The 19,250-nt window shown below is 37.5% G+C and overlaps 1 protein-coding gene across 6 annotated transcripts in view; it reads right to left on the bottom strand.

The window, feature by feature from the left end:
- ATP2B1 (ATPase plasma membrane Ca2+ transporting 1) overlaps positions 1-19,250 on the bottom strand; it is a 121,835-nt gene that overhangs the window by 37,301 nt on the left and 65,284 nt on the right. For all 6 annotated transcript variants that reach the window (XM_053582768.1, XM_053582764.1, XM_053582766.1 and 3 more), the window contains exons 3-7: positions 13,933-14,130; positions 7,142-7,396; positions 6,925-7,050; positions 2,509-2,649; positions 109-147 (exon numbers count right to left, since the gene is read on the bottom strand). In XM_053582768.1, the coding sequence (XP_053438743.1) occupies positions 109-147; positions 2,509-2,649; positions 6,925-7,050; positions 7,142-7,396; positions 13,933-14,130 (759 nt within the window). The remainder of the gene's footprint in view (positions 1-108; positions 148-2,508; positions 2,650-6,924; positions 7,051-7,141; positions 7,397-13,932; positions 14,131-19,250) is intronic.

Here is a 19,250-nt window from a genome sequence, read left to right as displayed (position 1 = left end):
TTTTCCCTGCCACATGCATCTTACTTTTGTATACAGTACACAGATCTATCTTTGACTATAATGAAAAGAAGCCACAAGCCCAGTGTACTTTCATCCTCTTGAATTTACCTTTGTTGCGATTCTCAATAGCTCCATCTTGTTTCTTATCTGTAGGAACAAAACAGGAATTAAAGCTTTCCCAAAGAAATGAATACAGCCATGCTAAATTATGCAGAGGTAGTTCACATTTCTATAAGCAAATTGTTACATAATGGTGTATGGGTTTGTTTGTTGAGAGATTAGAAAACATTTCACTTATAATGACCTGCTGAATCCATCATTCCTTAGGCTTTACCCATGGAAAAAATACTCCAAAATAATTTAGGGCATCTATACTTGTTGGATTTCTGCATATGACTTTACTCTTTTAGAAGTTGTAATAAAGCCAAATATGGTATAAAAGGGTTATAAACTAAACATAGATATAACTCTAAGAAAGCACAGAAGGGTAGGAATAGAGAGGGAGAGAGGACTGTTAATAAAAGACAAGAGGCACACAGGAGAGCTTTGACAAGTGAGAACAAAAACTGTATGTACAAAGGATGAAAGAGGCAAGTTAGTAAAACTAGAATATGAATGTAGAGAGCAAGCCAGTGAGACTACCAGGTAAGGTAATTCTCCAGAGTAGCTTCAATCTGGAGAACACAGGAAGAGGAGCATGTCCGAAGGAATGAAGTCATCAAGGAGGGACAGCTCTATTGCCTGGAGTAGGCAGAATAACACATAAAATGACAGAGGCAGTAGAGCCATTCAGCCTATTTTCTTCCAACTTCTTTATCAAGGAGAGCTATCCTCAAACTGGAAAACATGGAACAAATATGGTCAAGAAAGAACAGAAGCACAAGATAGATAAGGAGATAGTAAGAGAATTCCCAGTTACTTCAATGAGCTCAAGTTTGGAGAGACCAGTCACATGGAGAGACCAGAGTGTCACAGTTCAGGCCACTGCGGAACTGAGACAGATTATCCTGCACTGCTTCTGAGTAACTGCCAAAGTAGTCAAGGCAATCAGAGAAGAGGTGGAAGTCCACAGACGGAAAAATAATGTACTGCTCTACCAAAAAAAAAAAAAAAAAAAAAGGTATAGATAAGTGTTAATTTGTTAACTTCTATGGGAATATTCTAGACAGGATTAATAAGAACAGTTGTGTAAGACACTGGGGGAAAAGGTGCTTATTAGAAAAGACACTGTGGGGCGGTGCCTGTGGCTCAGTCGGTAAGGCGCCGGCCCCATATACCGAGGGTGGTGGGTTCAAACCCGGCCCCGGCCTAACTGCAACCAAAAAAATAGCTGGGCGTTGTGGCGGGCGCCTGTAGTCCCAGCTACTCGGGAGGCTGAGGCAAGAGAATCGCTTAAGCCCAGGAGTTGGAGGTTGCAGTGAGCTGTGTGAGGCCACGGCACTCTACCCAGGGCCACAAAGTGAGACTCTAGTCTCTACAAAAAAAAAATTAAAAAAAAAAAAAAAAAAAAGACAAGACACTGTGACACTATAGAGTCAGTAAGAATGAAGTCATGATATAAATTTCCCTTCCTCTTTTAAAAGAGTCTGACGACTTGACTCCTGTATGTTAGTTTGGAGCACGCTATGTGGTTAAGGACAGACTCTTGAGCCAGAGGAGAAGATCTGATCAGCCACTTACTAGCACTTTGACCTAGAACAAGTTACGTAACCTCCATAAGACTCAGTATACTCATCAGTAAAAACAATAATAATCTTTACTTTGCATGATGTGAGGACTAACAAGATAGGACATGAAAGCACTCAATCCATAGAATCATTACTGCTGGCTTTCAAATTACATTCCTCTCAGTCTTAGGAAATCTCTGGAGGTACCTCAAAGGCTGCCTCAAGCAGTGGGACAGAGAAAACCTAGAAAAGAGGGCTGGCCACCCTTGTCTGCAGCCAGAACTTTTCAAACACATAGTGTGTAAAAATAAGGATTTCATAGCTAAAGACGAAACTCAAGAAATAAAGCAAATCACTCAGCTATTAAAAATACGGATACAGTTATGGCACGCCACAATTATTAGAAGGCATTTATTTTAGAAGATCTCAAAATACTTACAAGAGAAATAGGGGCTTATAATTCGCAGTAAAATTAAATGAAATCTAAGTGGCTAAACCACAGTAAACTGCTATTAACCCAACGGTAAAAGGCTCGGGAGGAGGGACCCTGTGTGGGAGAGAAGGGGGGTACAGTGGACACAGCAAGGCGGGAAGAGCTTTTGTAAAGGCGCCTGCCTCTCAACTAGGAGATTCTGAGCTTGTCTCCTGGGCATAACTCTGTTTCTCTAAAGATCCTTGTGAATAAATTGTATAGCTATGAAGTTTGTTGACAGATGATCTAGAAATCGCAGACAAAATGGACTGAAAAGAAAAGCTCTTCATAGCTAACGACAGGCTGAAAGTACGATGGATTTGAATCAAGTTCCTAATGTTAATCTTTATAGCAAATTGTTATTCTTACTTTTCTTTTCCTTTTTCTTTTCATCTTTCTTTTCTTCCTCTTCACCTCCAGCTCCAAGTAGGGTAAAGATAATTCCAGTCTGAGAGTTTATGCCGACAGCTGTTACCACCATTCTTCCAGAGCCTTCCATCACATGAGTTCCTGCAACAACAGAAAACCTGTAGCACATTTCCCTATCACCAGATTTTAAACTTCTGTAAAGTTCTTGACAGTTTAATCATAAATAATCCTCAATATTTGTTATTAATAAGATAAATTTAATAATACATTAAATAAAACCAAAATTCTTGTTATCACCACGGTTAATCAGATGTTGGCAAATACCTGAGTTCAAGGCTCACCAGGATTTACCAGATTTGGGGCAAATTTTAATATGTCAATTCCTTGTCTGTATATTTTATAGAAGTAGAATGATGGGCGGCACCTGTGGCTCAGTGAGTAGGGTGCTGGCCTCATGTACTGAAGGTGGTGGGTTCAAATCTGACCCCGGCCAAACTGCAACAAAAAAAAAATAGCTGGGCGTTGTGGCAGGCGCCTGTAGTCCCAGCTACTCGGGAGGCTGAGGCAAGAAAATTGCCTAGTCCAATAGCTGAAGGAGTGACACCACGGCACTCTACTGAGGGTGACAAAGTGAGGCTCTGTCTTTAAAAAAAAAAAAAAAGAAGTAGAATGAGATGTACACTTTTCAAGTAAGCCTAGAAATGTTTACTGCCTATAGTTTTTAGGGGTTCAATGCATGCTCATCTTTATTAATTATAACCTAATAAATGACAGATACTTCCCTGAGAAATACATTGCTTGTAAAGAAACATACTTATACCCAAAAGGACTCTAAAGCAACAAATGTCTCGTTTCTCATACCCAACCTCGCAACCTTTCTAGGCTTTCATTCCAGCCTGCCAAGATTACTACAACATCCCTCTTCCTTCTTTAGTCTGCTTTTCCAATACATCCTGAAATCCGTTTTAATCTTCCTGAAATGTGATTGCTTCATATATCTCACAAAGCTAAAAAAATTCCTGCCTCTATACTGCTTACTAGATTAAGTCCAAAGTCTCACCTGGAGACCAACCAACCAACCTTTCAAACTTTTCATCGACTACTCTACCATAAAATTCCATTACAGAAAGCCAGGGAACAGCGATGGGAATACTGCCTGCATTCTATGCCCCTCATGACGGATCTTGCAGATTGGCAGGCATTATTACTCTTATTTTCTAGGAACTTGTTGAACGTTATACAACTATTAAGTGGCATGGTAAAGACTCAATCCAACTCTATCAGAGGAAAAAGGTATATTCTCCGTATGACAGAATGTTGTAAAGTTTGGTTACAGTTTTGTAACTTGTACGTCCACATGTCTGCATTTTTCCTTACTCGTTAAAAGGCTTCCCACCCCTCAATTCTCACCCCAGTATTTAAGAATTTATATTTGGCTAGCCGGGCGTTGTGGCGGGCGCCTGTAGTCCCAGCTACTCGGGAGGCTGAGGCAAGAGAATCGCTTAGGCCCAGGAGTTGGAGGTTGCTGTGAGCCGTGTGACGCCACGGCACTCTACCGAGGGCCATAAAGTGAGACTCTGTCTCTACAGAAAAAAAAAAAAAAAAAGAATTTATATTTGGCTATAATTAAATGAGTAACATAATTATCCAATGTGATTTTTTTTTTTTGGTTGGGGACTCACTGAGGGCACAAGAAACCAGGTTACACTGATTGCATTTCTTAGGTAAAGTTCCTTTACGATCATGTCTTGCCCCAAAAAGGTGTGGCACACAGCAAGGCCTAATGTGAATTTTTAGTCCTTTGATTTTCTTGCTTTTAAAAATCTATATTCTGTATATTTCATTAACTACTAGCTTCTTTGGCAGTGAAAGTACAAGAGAAGCAAGAAATGAAATTCAAGACGGCGAAACGATATTTACTAAGTACTACACGTAAAAGATAATTTATTCCTGTTAACAATGCTGGCTTTCTCCGGACGTCAATTTTTCAGGGTTTGTTCTTTTCAACCACAGGTAATCAGATGTTGGTAGTGTATTCAGGCAAAGTAAACAGTTTTTGGTTTTGGTCATATCCCTGCCGCTAACTGAATACTACTTTTAAAAATCTAAATTTAAGAAGCCAAGAACAGCAGTAAGAGACGGCATCATGAGAATAAATTTAAAAATAAATGCATGTCATGTTTTTTAGTATGTTTTTGGAATAGGGAAATAAATGCAGAAAAACTTTCCCACCCATGCGATAAGGGACTCCACAAAGTTATTTCAGTCTTTTCTTAAACATTGAAAATTTATAGTGTTCTTTTAGTATACTTGGTGTGTTAGGAAGCTGAGTCTACATAGAGCTTACCAGTTCATCTTTGTTAAAACAGAAAAAGACCAAAGTTCAGTTAAAGGAAATCAACCTGAAGAGCTAAGTGCTGTGCAAATAAGCTTGACGTACATAAAAGTTCGTGTGGTATGGATAGCAAAAGGCAACAGCTGACAATCTCAGATTGTCAAACATGCAGTGGGCCAGGAAATCTGAGGTAGGATTAGCTTTCCTCTCCTTTGGAAAGGATACAGATTTTATTTGACTGACATTAACTACAGTTTCTTAGAAGCATGTTAAGGAGTACACTTTATACTTAAATACATTACAGTTTATGGTAAAAATATTTCTATTTGGTATGAATTAAACGCACACCAATACAAAAATATACCCAAAGAGATTATGAATGTTCTAAGTAGATAGGATATTGAAGGTACAAGAAGTTTGAAGTTTTCTTTGATGGAATGTAAATCTATGATAGTAAGAACTTTCATGCTGTTTATAATGGTGTTTTATAAATGTGTACATATGTAATCATTCTTTTTTATTTTTTTTAGCACATACTTACAACACATTTAGAAAAGTAATGATTAAACTTAGGTTTTGTTCCAAAGTTGTGATTGTAACTTAAATGACCTTTACTGAAACGAAAATCATGTTCAACCAATTAAACTATAAAGCTCACAGAGAAGGAAAGAAAAATTATAGCTGCCAAGTTATTAAACAGTTAAAACAACAGGAATCATCTGATAACATAAATGTTAGTGTCCCGTCAACATCTGATAACGATAATAGAAGACAAGGTACATGTGGCTTCTCTCAAATTCTACTATAAAATCAATCTAACAAATACAGTTCTGATAGACAACTTTATAACTCCTATAAAGAATACTGAAAAATTAAGAGTAGAAACCTTGAAAATTGTCTAAAATTGGCATGCTTTTGAAACCAATTTGTGGTACTGTGGCTTTCTCTAATTCAGCATTTTAAATGGCAGCTTGTAATTTTTCCCATGATTCCTTCCATTTCATCTCCATGGACTAGACAACCTGCAAGCACTGGGGCCACATTTAGCTTTGTATTCTTGAGTATGGCCTTTTGACTGAATCCAAATTTTACAGAACAAATCCTCTTCTTTTTGAGACAGACTCTGTCGCCCTGGGTAGAGTGCCCTGCTGTCATAGCTCACAGCAATGGCAAACTCTAGGGCACAAGTGATCGTCCTGTCTCAGCCTCCCGAGTAGCTGGGACTATAGGCACCCGCCACATGCCCCGCTATTTTTTAGAAACAGGGTCTCACTCTTGCTTAGGCTGGTCTCGAACTCCTGAGTTCAGGTAATCCACCTGCCTTAGCCTAATAAATCCTTCTAATGAAGAGGATGTATTCTGTGAAGTCTGGGTTCAAGGCAATCAAAGGACCGCATCTAGGGATCTGGAAGGCCACAGATTCCTCACCCTACCACAGTAAGACTATTATAAGAGCCTCTCAGGCAGACACCCCACACTCCCTTTCAAATAATATCTTAACCTATGTAAACCCTTCTCTTTTCTATTCCTAGAACACGTCTTCACCATGTACAAATTCAATCCTGACTGTATGTGGATGCTACTCCTGGCCCTCTTATTGGTTAGTCATGTTAGATAATAAGTTTACATCTCAAGACTCATTCTTCCCAGTTAAATGCAGGAGGTGGATTGGGTGAACTTGATGGATTTTATCAGTTCTTTCTGAAAACCCTGTCTTTTTAGATCACTGGTGACAAGCAATTCTTTAATTTGCTTTAAATATATAATCATTCTTTAATTTCATGTTTCACTGGGCCTTAATGATAAATGTGATACAGAATGAAATAATTCAGTATATATCATTTGGCCTCTGTTTTAGTTTTATCATTACACTGACACACACCAAATCTCACACTTGGTTTTTTTTGACTCGGATTTCTTAAATGTGGTTTTGCATTTAATTATCTCTAATAATTTTTCTGTTAGCTTACCCATTAAAAAAAAAATGCTAAGTATCTTTACATTGTTGGCTCCTAGGAAAATGGTGTTTGCAGACAATAATACATACTATGGGGGAGAAAAGTTACAAGAGAAAGTAATACCTGATAAAAGTAAGGGATCCTTATCTAGAGACTTCTTAACATGATCAGATTCACCAGTCAATGAGCTCTCATCAATTTTAAGATCATTGCCTTGAATAAGTATGCCGTCAGCTGGAAGAAGATCACCTAAAATAAAAAGCAATGATATGCTAAACTGTAAACGCAATTATAATAATTTTATGCTTAGTGTCAGATGCATTGTGGCTTTTCTACTTACCGTATTTCACTTGAGCAATATCTCCAACAGTAATGTCAGCCACAGGTATCTGAATGACCTGACCACCCCTGATGACGGTAAACTTCTGTTCCTGTTCAATTCGACTCTGCAAACCTCGAAACTGTTTTTCCTTACTCCAGTCGTTGAAAGCTGTTACTAACACCACACATACTACAGATAAGAGGATTGCTGCCCCTTCAATCCAACCAGTTTCACCTTCACCTTCTTCCTCCCCAACAGTAACTTCTCCACAAACTAATTGGAAAGAAAGAAAATATTTGTCAAAAAAAAAGATTCTGAATTGATGACAACATACATACAGGCCCGAACAACATTTTCATTTTAATTATGTCTATTTACTATATCAATTTTACTTAAAACTCTAAACATTTCATTAAATTCAAAGTATTCCACAACAAGAACACTTACTACCTCAATTTCAAGTTCCCAGCCTCTGAGATTCTCAGCCTCAGGCCAGGGAAGCAGAATAGGGTACGAGCTAAATCTAAGGGCACTGAAGGAGACCAAATCTTTGTCCTAAGGCAAGTTATTTATTTTTAAGACTCGGTTTCCTCACCTGTCAAATCAAGAGTATCACCACCTCTCCCAGAGTTACTGCAAAGATTAAATGTGAGCAGTAGGAAGAACGGTAGCTGAGACGTCCTTCATACTCAGCCCATTATTTACTATGTCATTTTTACTAGACTGCAGTCGAATCTTGGCTTTTATAACATGAGAAGTTAAGCAAAGTGTGACCCGATAACTATCTGAGTATCGTCTTGAAACATACAAATTCCCTCTCCTCATGGAACCCACACTCAGACTAGTAGGTGGGGATAGCATATGAAGAATTTAGATAATAAACCATGAATAATTAACTTCAGATATTGTTAAGAAAATAATACATGGTGAGGTGTTATCAAACAAAAAAAAAAAAAAAAAAAAAAAGAGGGCTAACTGAGGTTAGGTGAGTAGAGAAGGCCCACTGGGGTGTTTCTTGACAAAGTGAGCCGGGAGCCAAGTACTGAGAAGGAAACAGTCACAGAGACCTAAGAGAAGAGAATTCCAGGGAGGGATGAAAGTCAATACAAATGCTCTACAGCAGAAAAGAGTTCAGAAAAGGATGAGGGGGAAAAAACAAAAACCCAAAACTACAGAGTCAACGATGGTAAAAAATAATGGAACTGTTTTTTGCACCTCAGGCGATAATCTACTTGTGAGTCTAAAATCAATTCAGAATGACTGGCATTCTGAAAAATGGAACAGAACAGAAAAGACATACATGTAATAAGGCTTAGTATGGTTTTCTGAAACGATACTCTGATTATTTATAAATTCACATGAAGGAATGTGTATTTCTGGGTTGTTACATACAATTGTTTTTTACTGGGCTGAACTGAAATGTCTGAAACCCATTGGTTTTCCTTGGACAGACAAGGCAGAAGAATTATTGAGAAGAAAAGAAGGGGTAAACAAATGACATGAAAAATGATTAAAGCACCTTCCAGAACCATGAGCACAGACTGAAGAAAGGCTCTGAGGAGTAAGGGTGCTGATTAAAGATTAATCTGGGAGAGGATTAGGGATAAGACAGAATGAAGTAAGATCAATTGGGGATGATATGGAAGACAGGTTAGGAACAGTACCAAAAAATCCTGAGACCCATCAATGGGATTCACTGTCAACGGGTAAAAGTGAGGTCGAGGCAGGATGACCCATTGAAAACACTGGGCCCCAACCCAAATATTAACACTTCCACTTTCATTATTTTCTAGTTCAAGATATGATCATGTATCACCACATGTAATAACCGTTCAAGTGAATTTATTATTTAGATTATTTTGAACAGAAGCTGTAAAGATAACTTTCCTTAGCACCTCTGAAAGACAGGAGATTAATTCTGAATTAGAACAAGTCTGGACTCCAGGACCATGCTGACCTCTTTCACTAACTTGGAAATATACAATACGTAAAAGCATTTCAGAGGGTTTGATGTCATCTATTAAAAATAAAAAAAGGTAATACTTTATAATAGTGTACCAGGACAGACTGACATCAGAAGATGGAATTTACTGGGCATATTCTAACAAACGCCTTTGCATAACTGGTAGATGGGCCTGAAAATCAGTATCATGATTTAGTGGGTACACTTTTCCCATTTGGATTTATATTATGTTGTATGTTTCTTTTCACCTCTGAGAGACATTAAAACCAAGTTCTGAAATAAATCAAACTTAGACCCAAATCAGGTTAACAATAATGTGGTCTGGCTATTAAAAATCAAAATGTTAAGCTTAATCTCACTTTTTCTTTCAACTTTTAGTTTTGTATATGCCTAAAAATAAACATTATACAGATAAGAGTTTCAAATGCATAATTAATAATGTACCATTTGTAAGTATGTGTTCAATTTTTTTCTTGATAAGAGTAAATTACCAAAAATATTTAAAGATCAATGTAACACAGGTTAAGGGGGAAGGAATTATGAGACAATTATATAACTTTCATCTTTAAATTGCCTATTCATATTTACCACTAAACTACTAAATATTCCAAAAGAGAACTAAAAACAAATTAATGACATATTTCATATTCACAGTTCTACTCTGTAAGATCAGAATGATTTTGAAACAATAGTAAAATAACGTCTGTAAGATCAGAATGATTTTGAAACAATAGTAAAATAACGTATTTTTACAAATTGAATCCCTTTCCTACTGACAACTGGTACAAATTTTTAAAGAAGCTATAGGGAAAAAAAGAAAGCAATATCAAGATCAAAGTTACAAAAATACTACAGTTTATAGTTTTTAAAAAAATTAATAATGTTTTCAGTAAAGTACGGTGCCAGCCACATATACCGAGGTTGGTGGGTTTGATCCCAGCCAGGGCCAGCTAAACAATGACAACTGCAACAAAAAATAGCCGGTGTTGTGGTGGGTGCCTTATAGTCCCAGCTACTTGGGAGGCTGAGGCAGGAGAATCGCTTAAGCCTAAGAGTTGGAGGTTGCTGTGAGCTGTGATGCCACAGCACTCTACCGAGGCTGACATCGTGAGACTGTCTCAAAAAAAAAAAAAAAAAAAAATCTATTTTGTTAAAGGTGTTCCCTTATAAATATATTCAACTGAGAGATATGCAAAATCTAAATTCAGTTTTTAATCTCTACTCTGAGGTAAACACTACATTTTAAAACATCCTACTTGAGCTATTTCTTGAGCGGTCTATCAAGTGTGGCACTGATAATATAGAGAAGTAGTTCTCAAAGTGCTACTGAGGAACCTCACAGATAGCCCTGAAGTCAACCCTATTTTCATAATACTAAGACATTATTTGCCTCATCTTTTATTAACATACTATAATAGAATTGTCCAAAGAAAATTCTTTGACTATGATAATGTAACGCATTAAATGAAGAGATAGATGTGTGAATCCAGCTACCCTCAATTAAGCCAGACATTAAAGAGATAGGATGAAATGAAAAACACTACCACTCTTCATTATTTCACTTAAAAATTCATTATGGGGAGATACTTTTGATAAAAATGCTATCTATGTTAATATACAATTGGTAATCATTTTAAAATGCATTGATACTTTTTTCAGCGTTATTGAAGTATGAGTGACAAAAATTATACATGGTGTACACCATGATTACTAAAATCAATTAATGTATCCATCATTACATTATGATCATTTTAATGATATCCATCATTACAAATGATCACAAAATGATCATTTTTTTGTAGCGAGAACACATATTTAAAAATGTTTCCATTTTAATTCAGAATATCTATAACTCACATAATTAAAAGCTATTTGGAGTTCTTAATACTTTAAGAGTCTAAAGGGGTCCTGAGATCAAAAAGTTTGAGAACCCCTAGTATGCAGATACCACGAACCATAAATTTATTTATGTTGTGGGTTATAGCACATTCATGCCAAAGAGTTATGAGTAAGAAATTTGACAATTTAGATTTCTATGACTGAAAATTTACAAATAAAAAGATTTTGTTTAAGCTAGTTAGTATATCTTAGCATTCGAACGTAACACGATAAAAAGTTACATGCAGTATACTATTAAATGCTAAGGTACAAAGACTACATAACTTCTCACCATGGTAGCAAAAACGTTTCCATGTTTCATTACCAACTTCTAGTGGCTTGTGACTCTTTTTAAAAGGTCTGTCAACACTGACAACTCTAGACTATCTTCTTAGTTGGACTCTAATACCAACATCTCCTGCGACAAATTTGGGAATGTACCTGTCACTACATCCTACAAATAAGGCAGTTCAAATTTCAGAAAGTTTTGTCCTAGACTTTGTTGGTAATAAACTCCATTCTACTGAAAATATTTTACTTTAATTTTCTAAAAGTAAAGTAATCTGCTAACTCACTCAAATCCAGAATATCAATTCCTAGTAGGCGACAGTGACAGCTGAGTAAATGGGAAACCATATGTTGCTTAATGTGGTATGACCTCCCTTTTCACATAAAACATACATCTACAGCCCCCAGGACATACATACACATTCACATATATGAGCACAGAGTCACACATGGACAGGCATCATTTTTTAAAATCTGTAATGATTTATCAAAAATGGTATAGCTGGAATCTGTAAGAAGAGCAGAAATCTCTAAGCAGGATTTCTGGTGAGAAATTTTGGTGTAAACTCTGGTGTAAATTTTTTACTTCCTTTGGACTATCTCCTCCCTCAGTTTTTTTAATAGCAAAGTATGTGTTATTTACTTAATGAAAAGAAATATAAGTTCTAAAAATAATCTATAATCGCTCAAGCCCAACAGTTTGAGGTTGCTGTGAGCCATGATGCCATAGCACTCTACACAGGGTGACAAAGTAAGACTTTGTCTCAAAAAACAAACAAAAAAAAGGGCAGCGCCTGTAGCTCAGTGAGTAGGGTACTGGCCACATACACTGAGGCTTGCAACCTGGCTCAGGCCAGCTAAAATCAACAATGACGACAACAACAACAACAAAAACAGCCAGTCATTGTGGCAGGCACCTGTGAGTCCCAGGTATTTGGGAGGCTGAGGCAAGAGAATCATGTAAGCCCAAGCATTTCAGGTTGCTGTGAGCTGTGACATCAAGCACTCTACCAAGTGCAACATAGTGAGACTCTGTCTCCAAAAAAAAAAGTTCTCATATGAGCCTAGGCACATCTTTGAAGAAATTATTTTATATAATTACCTAAGCTAATTTTTAAAATTAAGAAAAACTCATTAAAACTGTGTTATTGGTTTACTCTTACGATGAAATGTACAGGAAAGCCTGAAGGAAGCTGCATCTATAACACCCAATGTCAGATATGTGTGCCCTTCAGTGGGTCTACTGTTTGCTATAATCCGTCCGAAACCCCAAACTGAATTTGCTATGTGGTATACTGATATCCCTAGAAAGACAATAACCCTGAGTTATAACTGAAGGAATACCTAAACAAGTAAAAAAAAAAAAAAGTACCATTAATAACAATTTTGCAATATACATTGACGTCTTTTTCAATAGTTAGAAGTTTTCCATGTATAAATACTACATATTTCTGAAGAATTACTTCTATGTATTTCATACTTTGTGTTGTCACGTTAACTTTAATTTTCTAATTGTTAATGGTATACAATGGATATTTGCATATTGAACTTTAATCCAGTGATTTTTAAAAAAAGAAATATTCATTAAAACTCTCTATAATGGTTTTATAGAGTTGAATGGTATAGGAATGAAACTTTCACAAACAAAAGTATTTCAGTGCATCAGTCTTTCATATAGTGAATACTAGAACTTCATAGCTACCTGAATACAGTAATCCAAACCCATATAGACTTTCTACCAGTTATAGAAATTTACTGGCAGAAATATAATTTAAATAAATATTTTAAAAGGCAAGAAATAAGAACGTTAGAAGAGAAATGAAGGCCACAGAAAGATGGAAAAACACAGAATCATTTGCAGCTAGACGTTTCATCTGTAATGAAAGCAGATCTACCCACTCCACAGTGCCTTTCTCCACTGGTCAGGATACTAGATTAGGTTGAATCTCCCTTACCTAAAATGCCTGGGACCACAAGTGTTTCAATTATTTTCTAATTCTGGAATATTTGCCACGTACACAGGGACGTATCTCAGGGATTGGACCCAAGACTAAACAAGAAATTCATTCACGTTTGACACACACCTTATATACATAGCCAGAATCTTATACATTATCTTTAATAACTTTACACATGAAACAAAATTTGTGTTAAGTACATAAACGCAAAATTTTCTACTGTGGCGTCACGTCAGTGCTGAAAAAGTTTCGGATTTTAGATTTTCGTATTAGGGATGCTCAACATTATTATATAAACATTTCTGTAATGGCAAGGAAATTACCCAAATGGTGTATATACCAAAAATATTAAGAACCAGAAAAGTAATGGATGTGGGAGAATAGCATTTTGTTTTCAAGTGATATTTTTCAAAAGAAACTGAAAATTAAAACCTGGAATTGCTTCATAGTAAGTGCTCTAAAAACCAGAAACAGTGCTAGCACAGACCATGTCATCTACATGGCTTGGGTCCATGCAGACACGCACCACTTTCCAGAGAGCTCTCATATGCACAGGCACATATACGGACAAGTTATTTAACCACTGTGCCTCACTGCAAAATGGGGGTAGCAAATGTCAATGAACGCTAGCCAGCTATTGTTATTACGTGTTAATTAAATGAAGGCACTAAAAGCGAGTCACACACAGGCGTCTCCCCCGCCTCCCTCCCGCCTGTACTTACCTGTATTATCCCCTTCTGGAGGTTGATAAAAAGAAAGGCCTAATGATACTATGGCTGCGATTTCTAATATAATTAAAGTGACATCTTGTAATGCTTCCCATACTAATTGAAGAAAAGTTTTTGGCTTTTTAGGAGGTATAAAATTCTTTCCAAACACTGCTTCTCTTCTTTCTAAATCTGCAGGGTTTCCACTTAAACCTAAAAAAAAGAAACAAATTTCAGTAAACAGTTTACTTGGTACAAACACCTTAATTCATCATTCTTTGTACTGCAATCCCTAAGACCCTACTCCAAAATGTTTCTTTGTACTAAGTATACAGACTTTAAATCACTGAAGAACACATGCAGTGCTTTAAAGGAATTTTACATAAATGACCGAGGACAAGATTGAGAATTTTCACTTTCATACTATCTTGGAGACTGCTGCAGACCATAACTGATAGTTTGATGGATTTTATATTGAATTTAAACATTTCCCTGACCTTAGGATGCTTCCCCCCAAACTAGGTACATTTGCATATAAAGGTACACATGAAGATTTAATTTAGTCATTGTACCTTGTATAATTAAAAGAGAAAAGTCTTTGATTTTTACTCTTATTTACCGAAGAACAATGAAAAGTTAATCTAGCAGAAGATCTAAAAGCTTCTCTGCTAAAATGTTTCTGACATACTTATATTGATCAAATATCTGCAGGTCACAAAATATAGGATACTTAAGATGATCTTTCTTAAAAGACAGGTGATGCTATTGACCACACCTACTGTCACGGAGGGAGATAGGGCACTGCAGGAGGGAGAAGGTCAAGAGAGTTCGATGAACATCCACTTCACCCTCTAAGATTAAGCCTGCTGATCTGGTAAAACCCAGTACATCCCGTGGGATGTACATACATTAGTCATTACATACTGTGGAAGCACAGCAGTACAGCAGTGATAAATAACATTTTTCCCTAGTCTATTTAAGAATGTTGAAGATGAGAGCATTGCACAAGAATACTACTACTTTTAATTTATCATATTAAACCTCACTTTAACTTGTGCTTTTGGCAAGAGAACATTCCAAAAGAACAAAGACAGGAAAACAGGAGATTACTGTAAGGTTCTTGGCTGCAAGTGTTTTAACTACCAATCTCAATGTTGAGGCAGACAGAGGACAGAAAGAGAGAACAAAGAAAATTGTTAGAATAAATAATGAGAACTGAACATATAGGTTTAAAGTGATTATTTACTTTGTTGAAGGTACCAAAAAAGAAGCCAGAGAATGTTCTCATTAGCAAATATAACACACACAGAAAACACTTTACACTTCTGATGAGAGAAGTCATCAACTCAGAGCAAGGCGGTGAAGGGACACAGTGACTGGGATGATACTGGACAGCGGGTAGGTTTGTCCTGTCTCGTGTTCTAATGCCCTCCCTAGCAAAAGATTAAAAATCAAAAAGGAAAAACTGTATCCCTCTCTTTGCTGGTCTCCAATTTTGTTTCCTAAGAAATCTGTTTGGAGACATCGATTGTCTGAGTTTAAATCATACTGAATAGAGACCACCATTAACGGTATACATATGACACCTGATAGTTTTGAATATCACCACTTTGACTACAATAATTGGTTAAATCTTAACTTATGGTGGGCCAGTATTTTATGTTAATAGTGAAAAGAACAGTCACAGAGCTAAAGACAGTTTAAAAACATACCTCAGGGAGAATCTAGGAGATAAAAAAAGCAGCTGGTCTTAAAGGTTATTATAATTCTTCTAAACTACCATTACACACATAAGTATGCACCTAGGACACTGTATCACTAAAACTGGTTTAGTAGTTAGACAACCTTAGGTTACAGTTCAGCTACTGTAATCGTATACAAAACACTTCACCTCTTCAAGGGTCAAAGGTGGACATTAATATTTGTTGGTCTAACTTACAAAGTTGTTTTGAAGGACCAAAGGCAAAAGTATATAGTTTGCAAATCCTAAATCACAGGATAATTAAGTTAAATAAGGGAAGGCAAGTTACAAAATAATTGAACAGTATAGGCACTAATTCCGTTGGGGCAATTAATTTCTCTTAATAATAAACATACACCATCTAAATATAATAAACCTTATAGCTTGGCAATAACAGTCTGTTTCCCAGCAGCTATGTCCTGAACACCTCCCTCTTCCAGGGACTGTTCTATGTGCTGATGAGTCAGTGTGAACAAGACAATTCCTACAGTCAACAAGCTTACGTTATATTACTGGAGGTAGATAAACAAATAGACAATTAAAATAATTACAGCCACAAATAAGGGCAATGAAGAAGATGGAAGAGGCCAGTGGAACACTCTCGGTGAGCTCATCAGGATCTCTGAGGAGCTGACGTCCAACTCGAGTCTGCATAGTGGAGAGCCAACCACTGACTGGGAGGCCTGTAGAGCAGAGCACCCTCCCAGGCAGAAAAGCAAACTCAAACGTCCTTAGACAAAAACAAGGCTAGAAGATTGAAGAGCCTGAAACAAAGCCGCTGTAGCTAAAACCCAGTCACCAAGAAGGAAAGAAGAGAGGGTAAAAATGGACGAAGTGGCCAAAGACATCTGAGCATGGGGGCATGGAGTAAGGACTGGCATCCAGGAGAAGATTCTAAAGGAGGGTAGTGACAACTGATGTGCCTTTCAGAAAGACCATAGGAAGTGCTACCTGAAGGATAAATTGAAGCATGGGGTCAGGGGGGAGAGGCAGTCCAGAGGCTGTTATAGCACAAAGTAAGAGGTGACAGCACTTGAATCTAGACTTTACAGGTGGAGGCAGAGCAGGTAACAGGATAACTGGATCTTCCAGCTATCTTGGAAGGAGATCAGACAACTTGCTGATGGACTGGACGTGGGATAAAAGGAAAAAGAATAAAGGATATCTAGACTGGTTTTTCTTTTTCTTTTTTTTTTTTTTGGGCGGGTGGGGGGCTCCAAGCGCTCTAGTGGTAGTCATTTACTAAGACTGGGAAAGCTTTGGGGATTGGAGAGAATGGGAAGGAAGAAGTAATGATTCTGTTTTACAGATTTAAACAAAACCAGTGGGGATGTCTGGGAGATAGCTGGTTGTCCATATTCAGAACTCAGGGAGAAGTCTGACAGAGTCACCAATATACAGATGATTCTGGAGCCATGGGTTGATGAGAGCTTCAAGAAAGCTAGAATGAGCAGACAAGAAGGGAGAAGGGCTGGGGGACAGCCTTGGAGCACTCTGACAATGACAGTCAACTGGGGACGAGAAGTCCAAGGCGAATGGGAAGAAACAGCCAGGAGAGGGGGAGGTGCACAGAAACAAAACATGTTCACGCAGAGCTGCAAGTGAAGACTAGAGAGGAGAGTTTAAAAGATGATGTGGCTGACTATGGCAAATGGTGTGACAAGGCTGAGTAAGAAAGGGCAGAAAAGGGAGCACTTTCTTTCACTACATAGAGGCTGGTGACCCTGATAAGGAATCTCCAACTGGAGTGCTGTGGAAGAAAGTCTGATGAGAAAGAGCTGATCAGAGGACGGGAATGAGCAAGTGGAAACAGTACGTATATATAACTTTTTCCAGGAGTGTGAGGCAGCAGGGAGAAATAAATCAGTTAAGGTGAGTTAAAATGGGTTTTATTTGCATTTTGTTTGTGGCAGATATGAAGACAAGGTACATACAAATTTACCAGTGAGGATGATCAAGTAGAGGAGACGACACTGATGACACCACAGGAGCACAGGAGACAGAATACTACTCGAAGTAAAGCCTTGGTAGAGGTAAGAAGGAATGGAATGCAGGTTGGAGGTGTTAGCTAGGATACTTACAGGAAGAGGCTTCCACTGTCAGGAGGGAGAAAAGAAAGTGTGTGGAGACAGAGAGAACTAAGCTGGTGGAACCGGTAAGAAATTACCTGGTCCTTGTTTTAAAAACAAAAGATAGAATATCCAATTATTAGGAATACTTATGAGTCAACATGAGAAATCTTCTGCCTAATTGGCTCAGTTGATTGTAGCACAGTGACAATGAGGCCAAGGTCATGAATGGGATTGATCTCCTTATGGCCCAGTTAGCTCCACAAGGAAAAAGTATAACTAAAAATCATCGAAAGCAGCCTCAGAATTACATGCTTTTAGAGGGTTTAAATCCACCACGGAGGGGAGTATAAATAGCTTTGTATTTGTTCTACGAGTAGATAATAGCTCAATAGTATTGTGTTTAGACTGGAAAAGAACATATTATGAAATAAAACGCAAATTATTTCAAGACCTTGATATTTTATAAGAAAATGTAGCATACCAATTACTGGGAATAATAAAATCATGCCCTAATTTAGGAAATAAAGAGGGAGGGGGAAAAGTTTACTGGAATGTTGGGAACAAGTAGGTTTAACTAAAAACGCATGGCCAACACAAAGCACATAGTACAGTCTTGTCAAATTCTGCACTTGAAATTGTATTTGAGAGTATATTGCACATATATGTACGTGTGTCTGTGTGTGAGATGGTGGGCCTGGCAGTAGCAGCCAACCTTGAAAGTACATAGAAATTTATGTTCATGTTCCTTCTTCTTGGGAAACAGTCTTGGTTTCTTATAGTCTCAGTATCAAAAGAGGTGATCCTTCCCCCACTCCCAAATTCAAAAGCCATGGCATAAAGTCCAACTTCTGTATTCTTTCCCAAATGCCCAGCATGTGCCAGGCACCAAGCATAGGAAGAGAAATGATCAGACAGGGTGCCTCTCCCTGGTACCTGACTTCAAGGAACTCTAACAAGTAACAGTTAAACACACTGGACTGTATGTGGTTTAGGTTTTCAGGCCCAAAGCTCAGGAAACAATCTTAGACTAGATCTATAAATGTGGGAATCAGCAGTATGCAGATGGCACGGGAAATCATGAGAGTGGATGGTTATCGCCTCAGAAAACTGTACAATGAACAGAAATCCAAGGATGACCACCAGCTAAAGAAAAGTACAAGAGGCTGATGAGACTGTCCAGACAGGACCAAGGAAACCCCTAAGAGTATAATGCTACAAAAGCCAGAAGAGGATATTTTGGGAAGGAACTATGTCTATTGTAATCTGAACACTGAACTTAAAAATAAAAAACCTCTAAGGCCAAGCTACTTCAAGATCTATCATGTTGGACTTTAAAAATATATATGCTATAGAGAAATAGCAGTGAGTGTTACAACTATCCTCAGTAAATTCACAGCAATGCAAACTAGTGATTAGAGCAGGCATTAAATGTGTAACTATTAGCAGTGGCAATAAATTTCTAGGACAAGGTCATATACAATCATCAATAATAAAACCCTCACTGGCAATTCTATATAAGT

This window comes from Nycticebus coucang, chromosome 3 (genome assembly GCF_027406575.1).
Source record: "Nycticebus coucang isolate mNycCou1 chromosome 3, mNycCou1.pri, whole genome shotgun sequence".
NCBI classification, from domain to species: domain Eukaryota; kingdom Metazoa; phylum Chordata; class Mammalia; order Primates; family Lorisidae; genus Nycticebus; species Nycticebus coucang.
The sequence above is the reverse complement of the archived record's forward strand: the minus strand, read 5'-3'. Positions and strand labels throughout refer to the sequence as shown.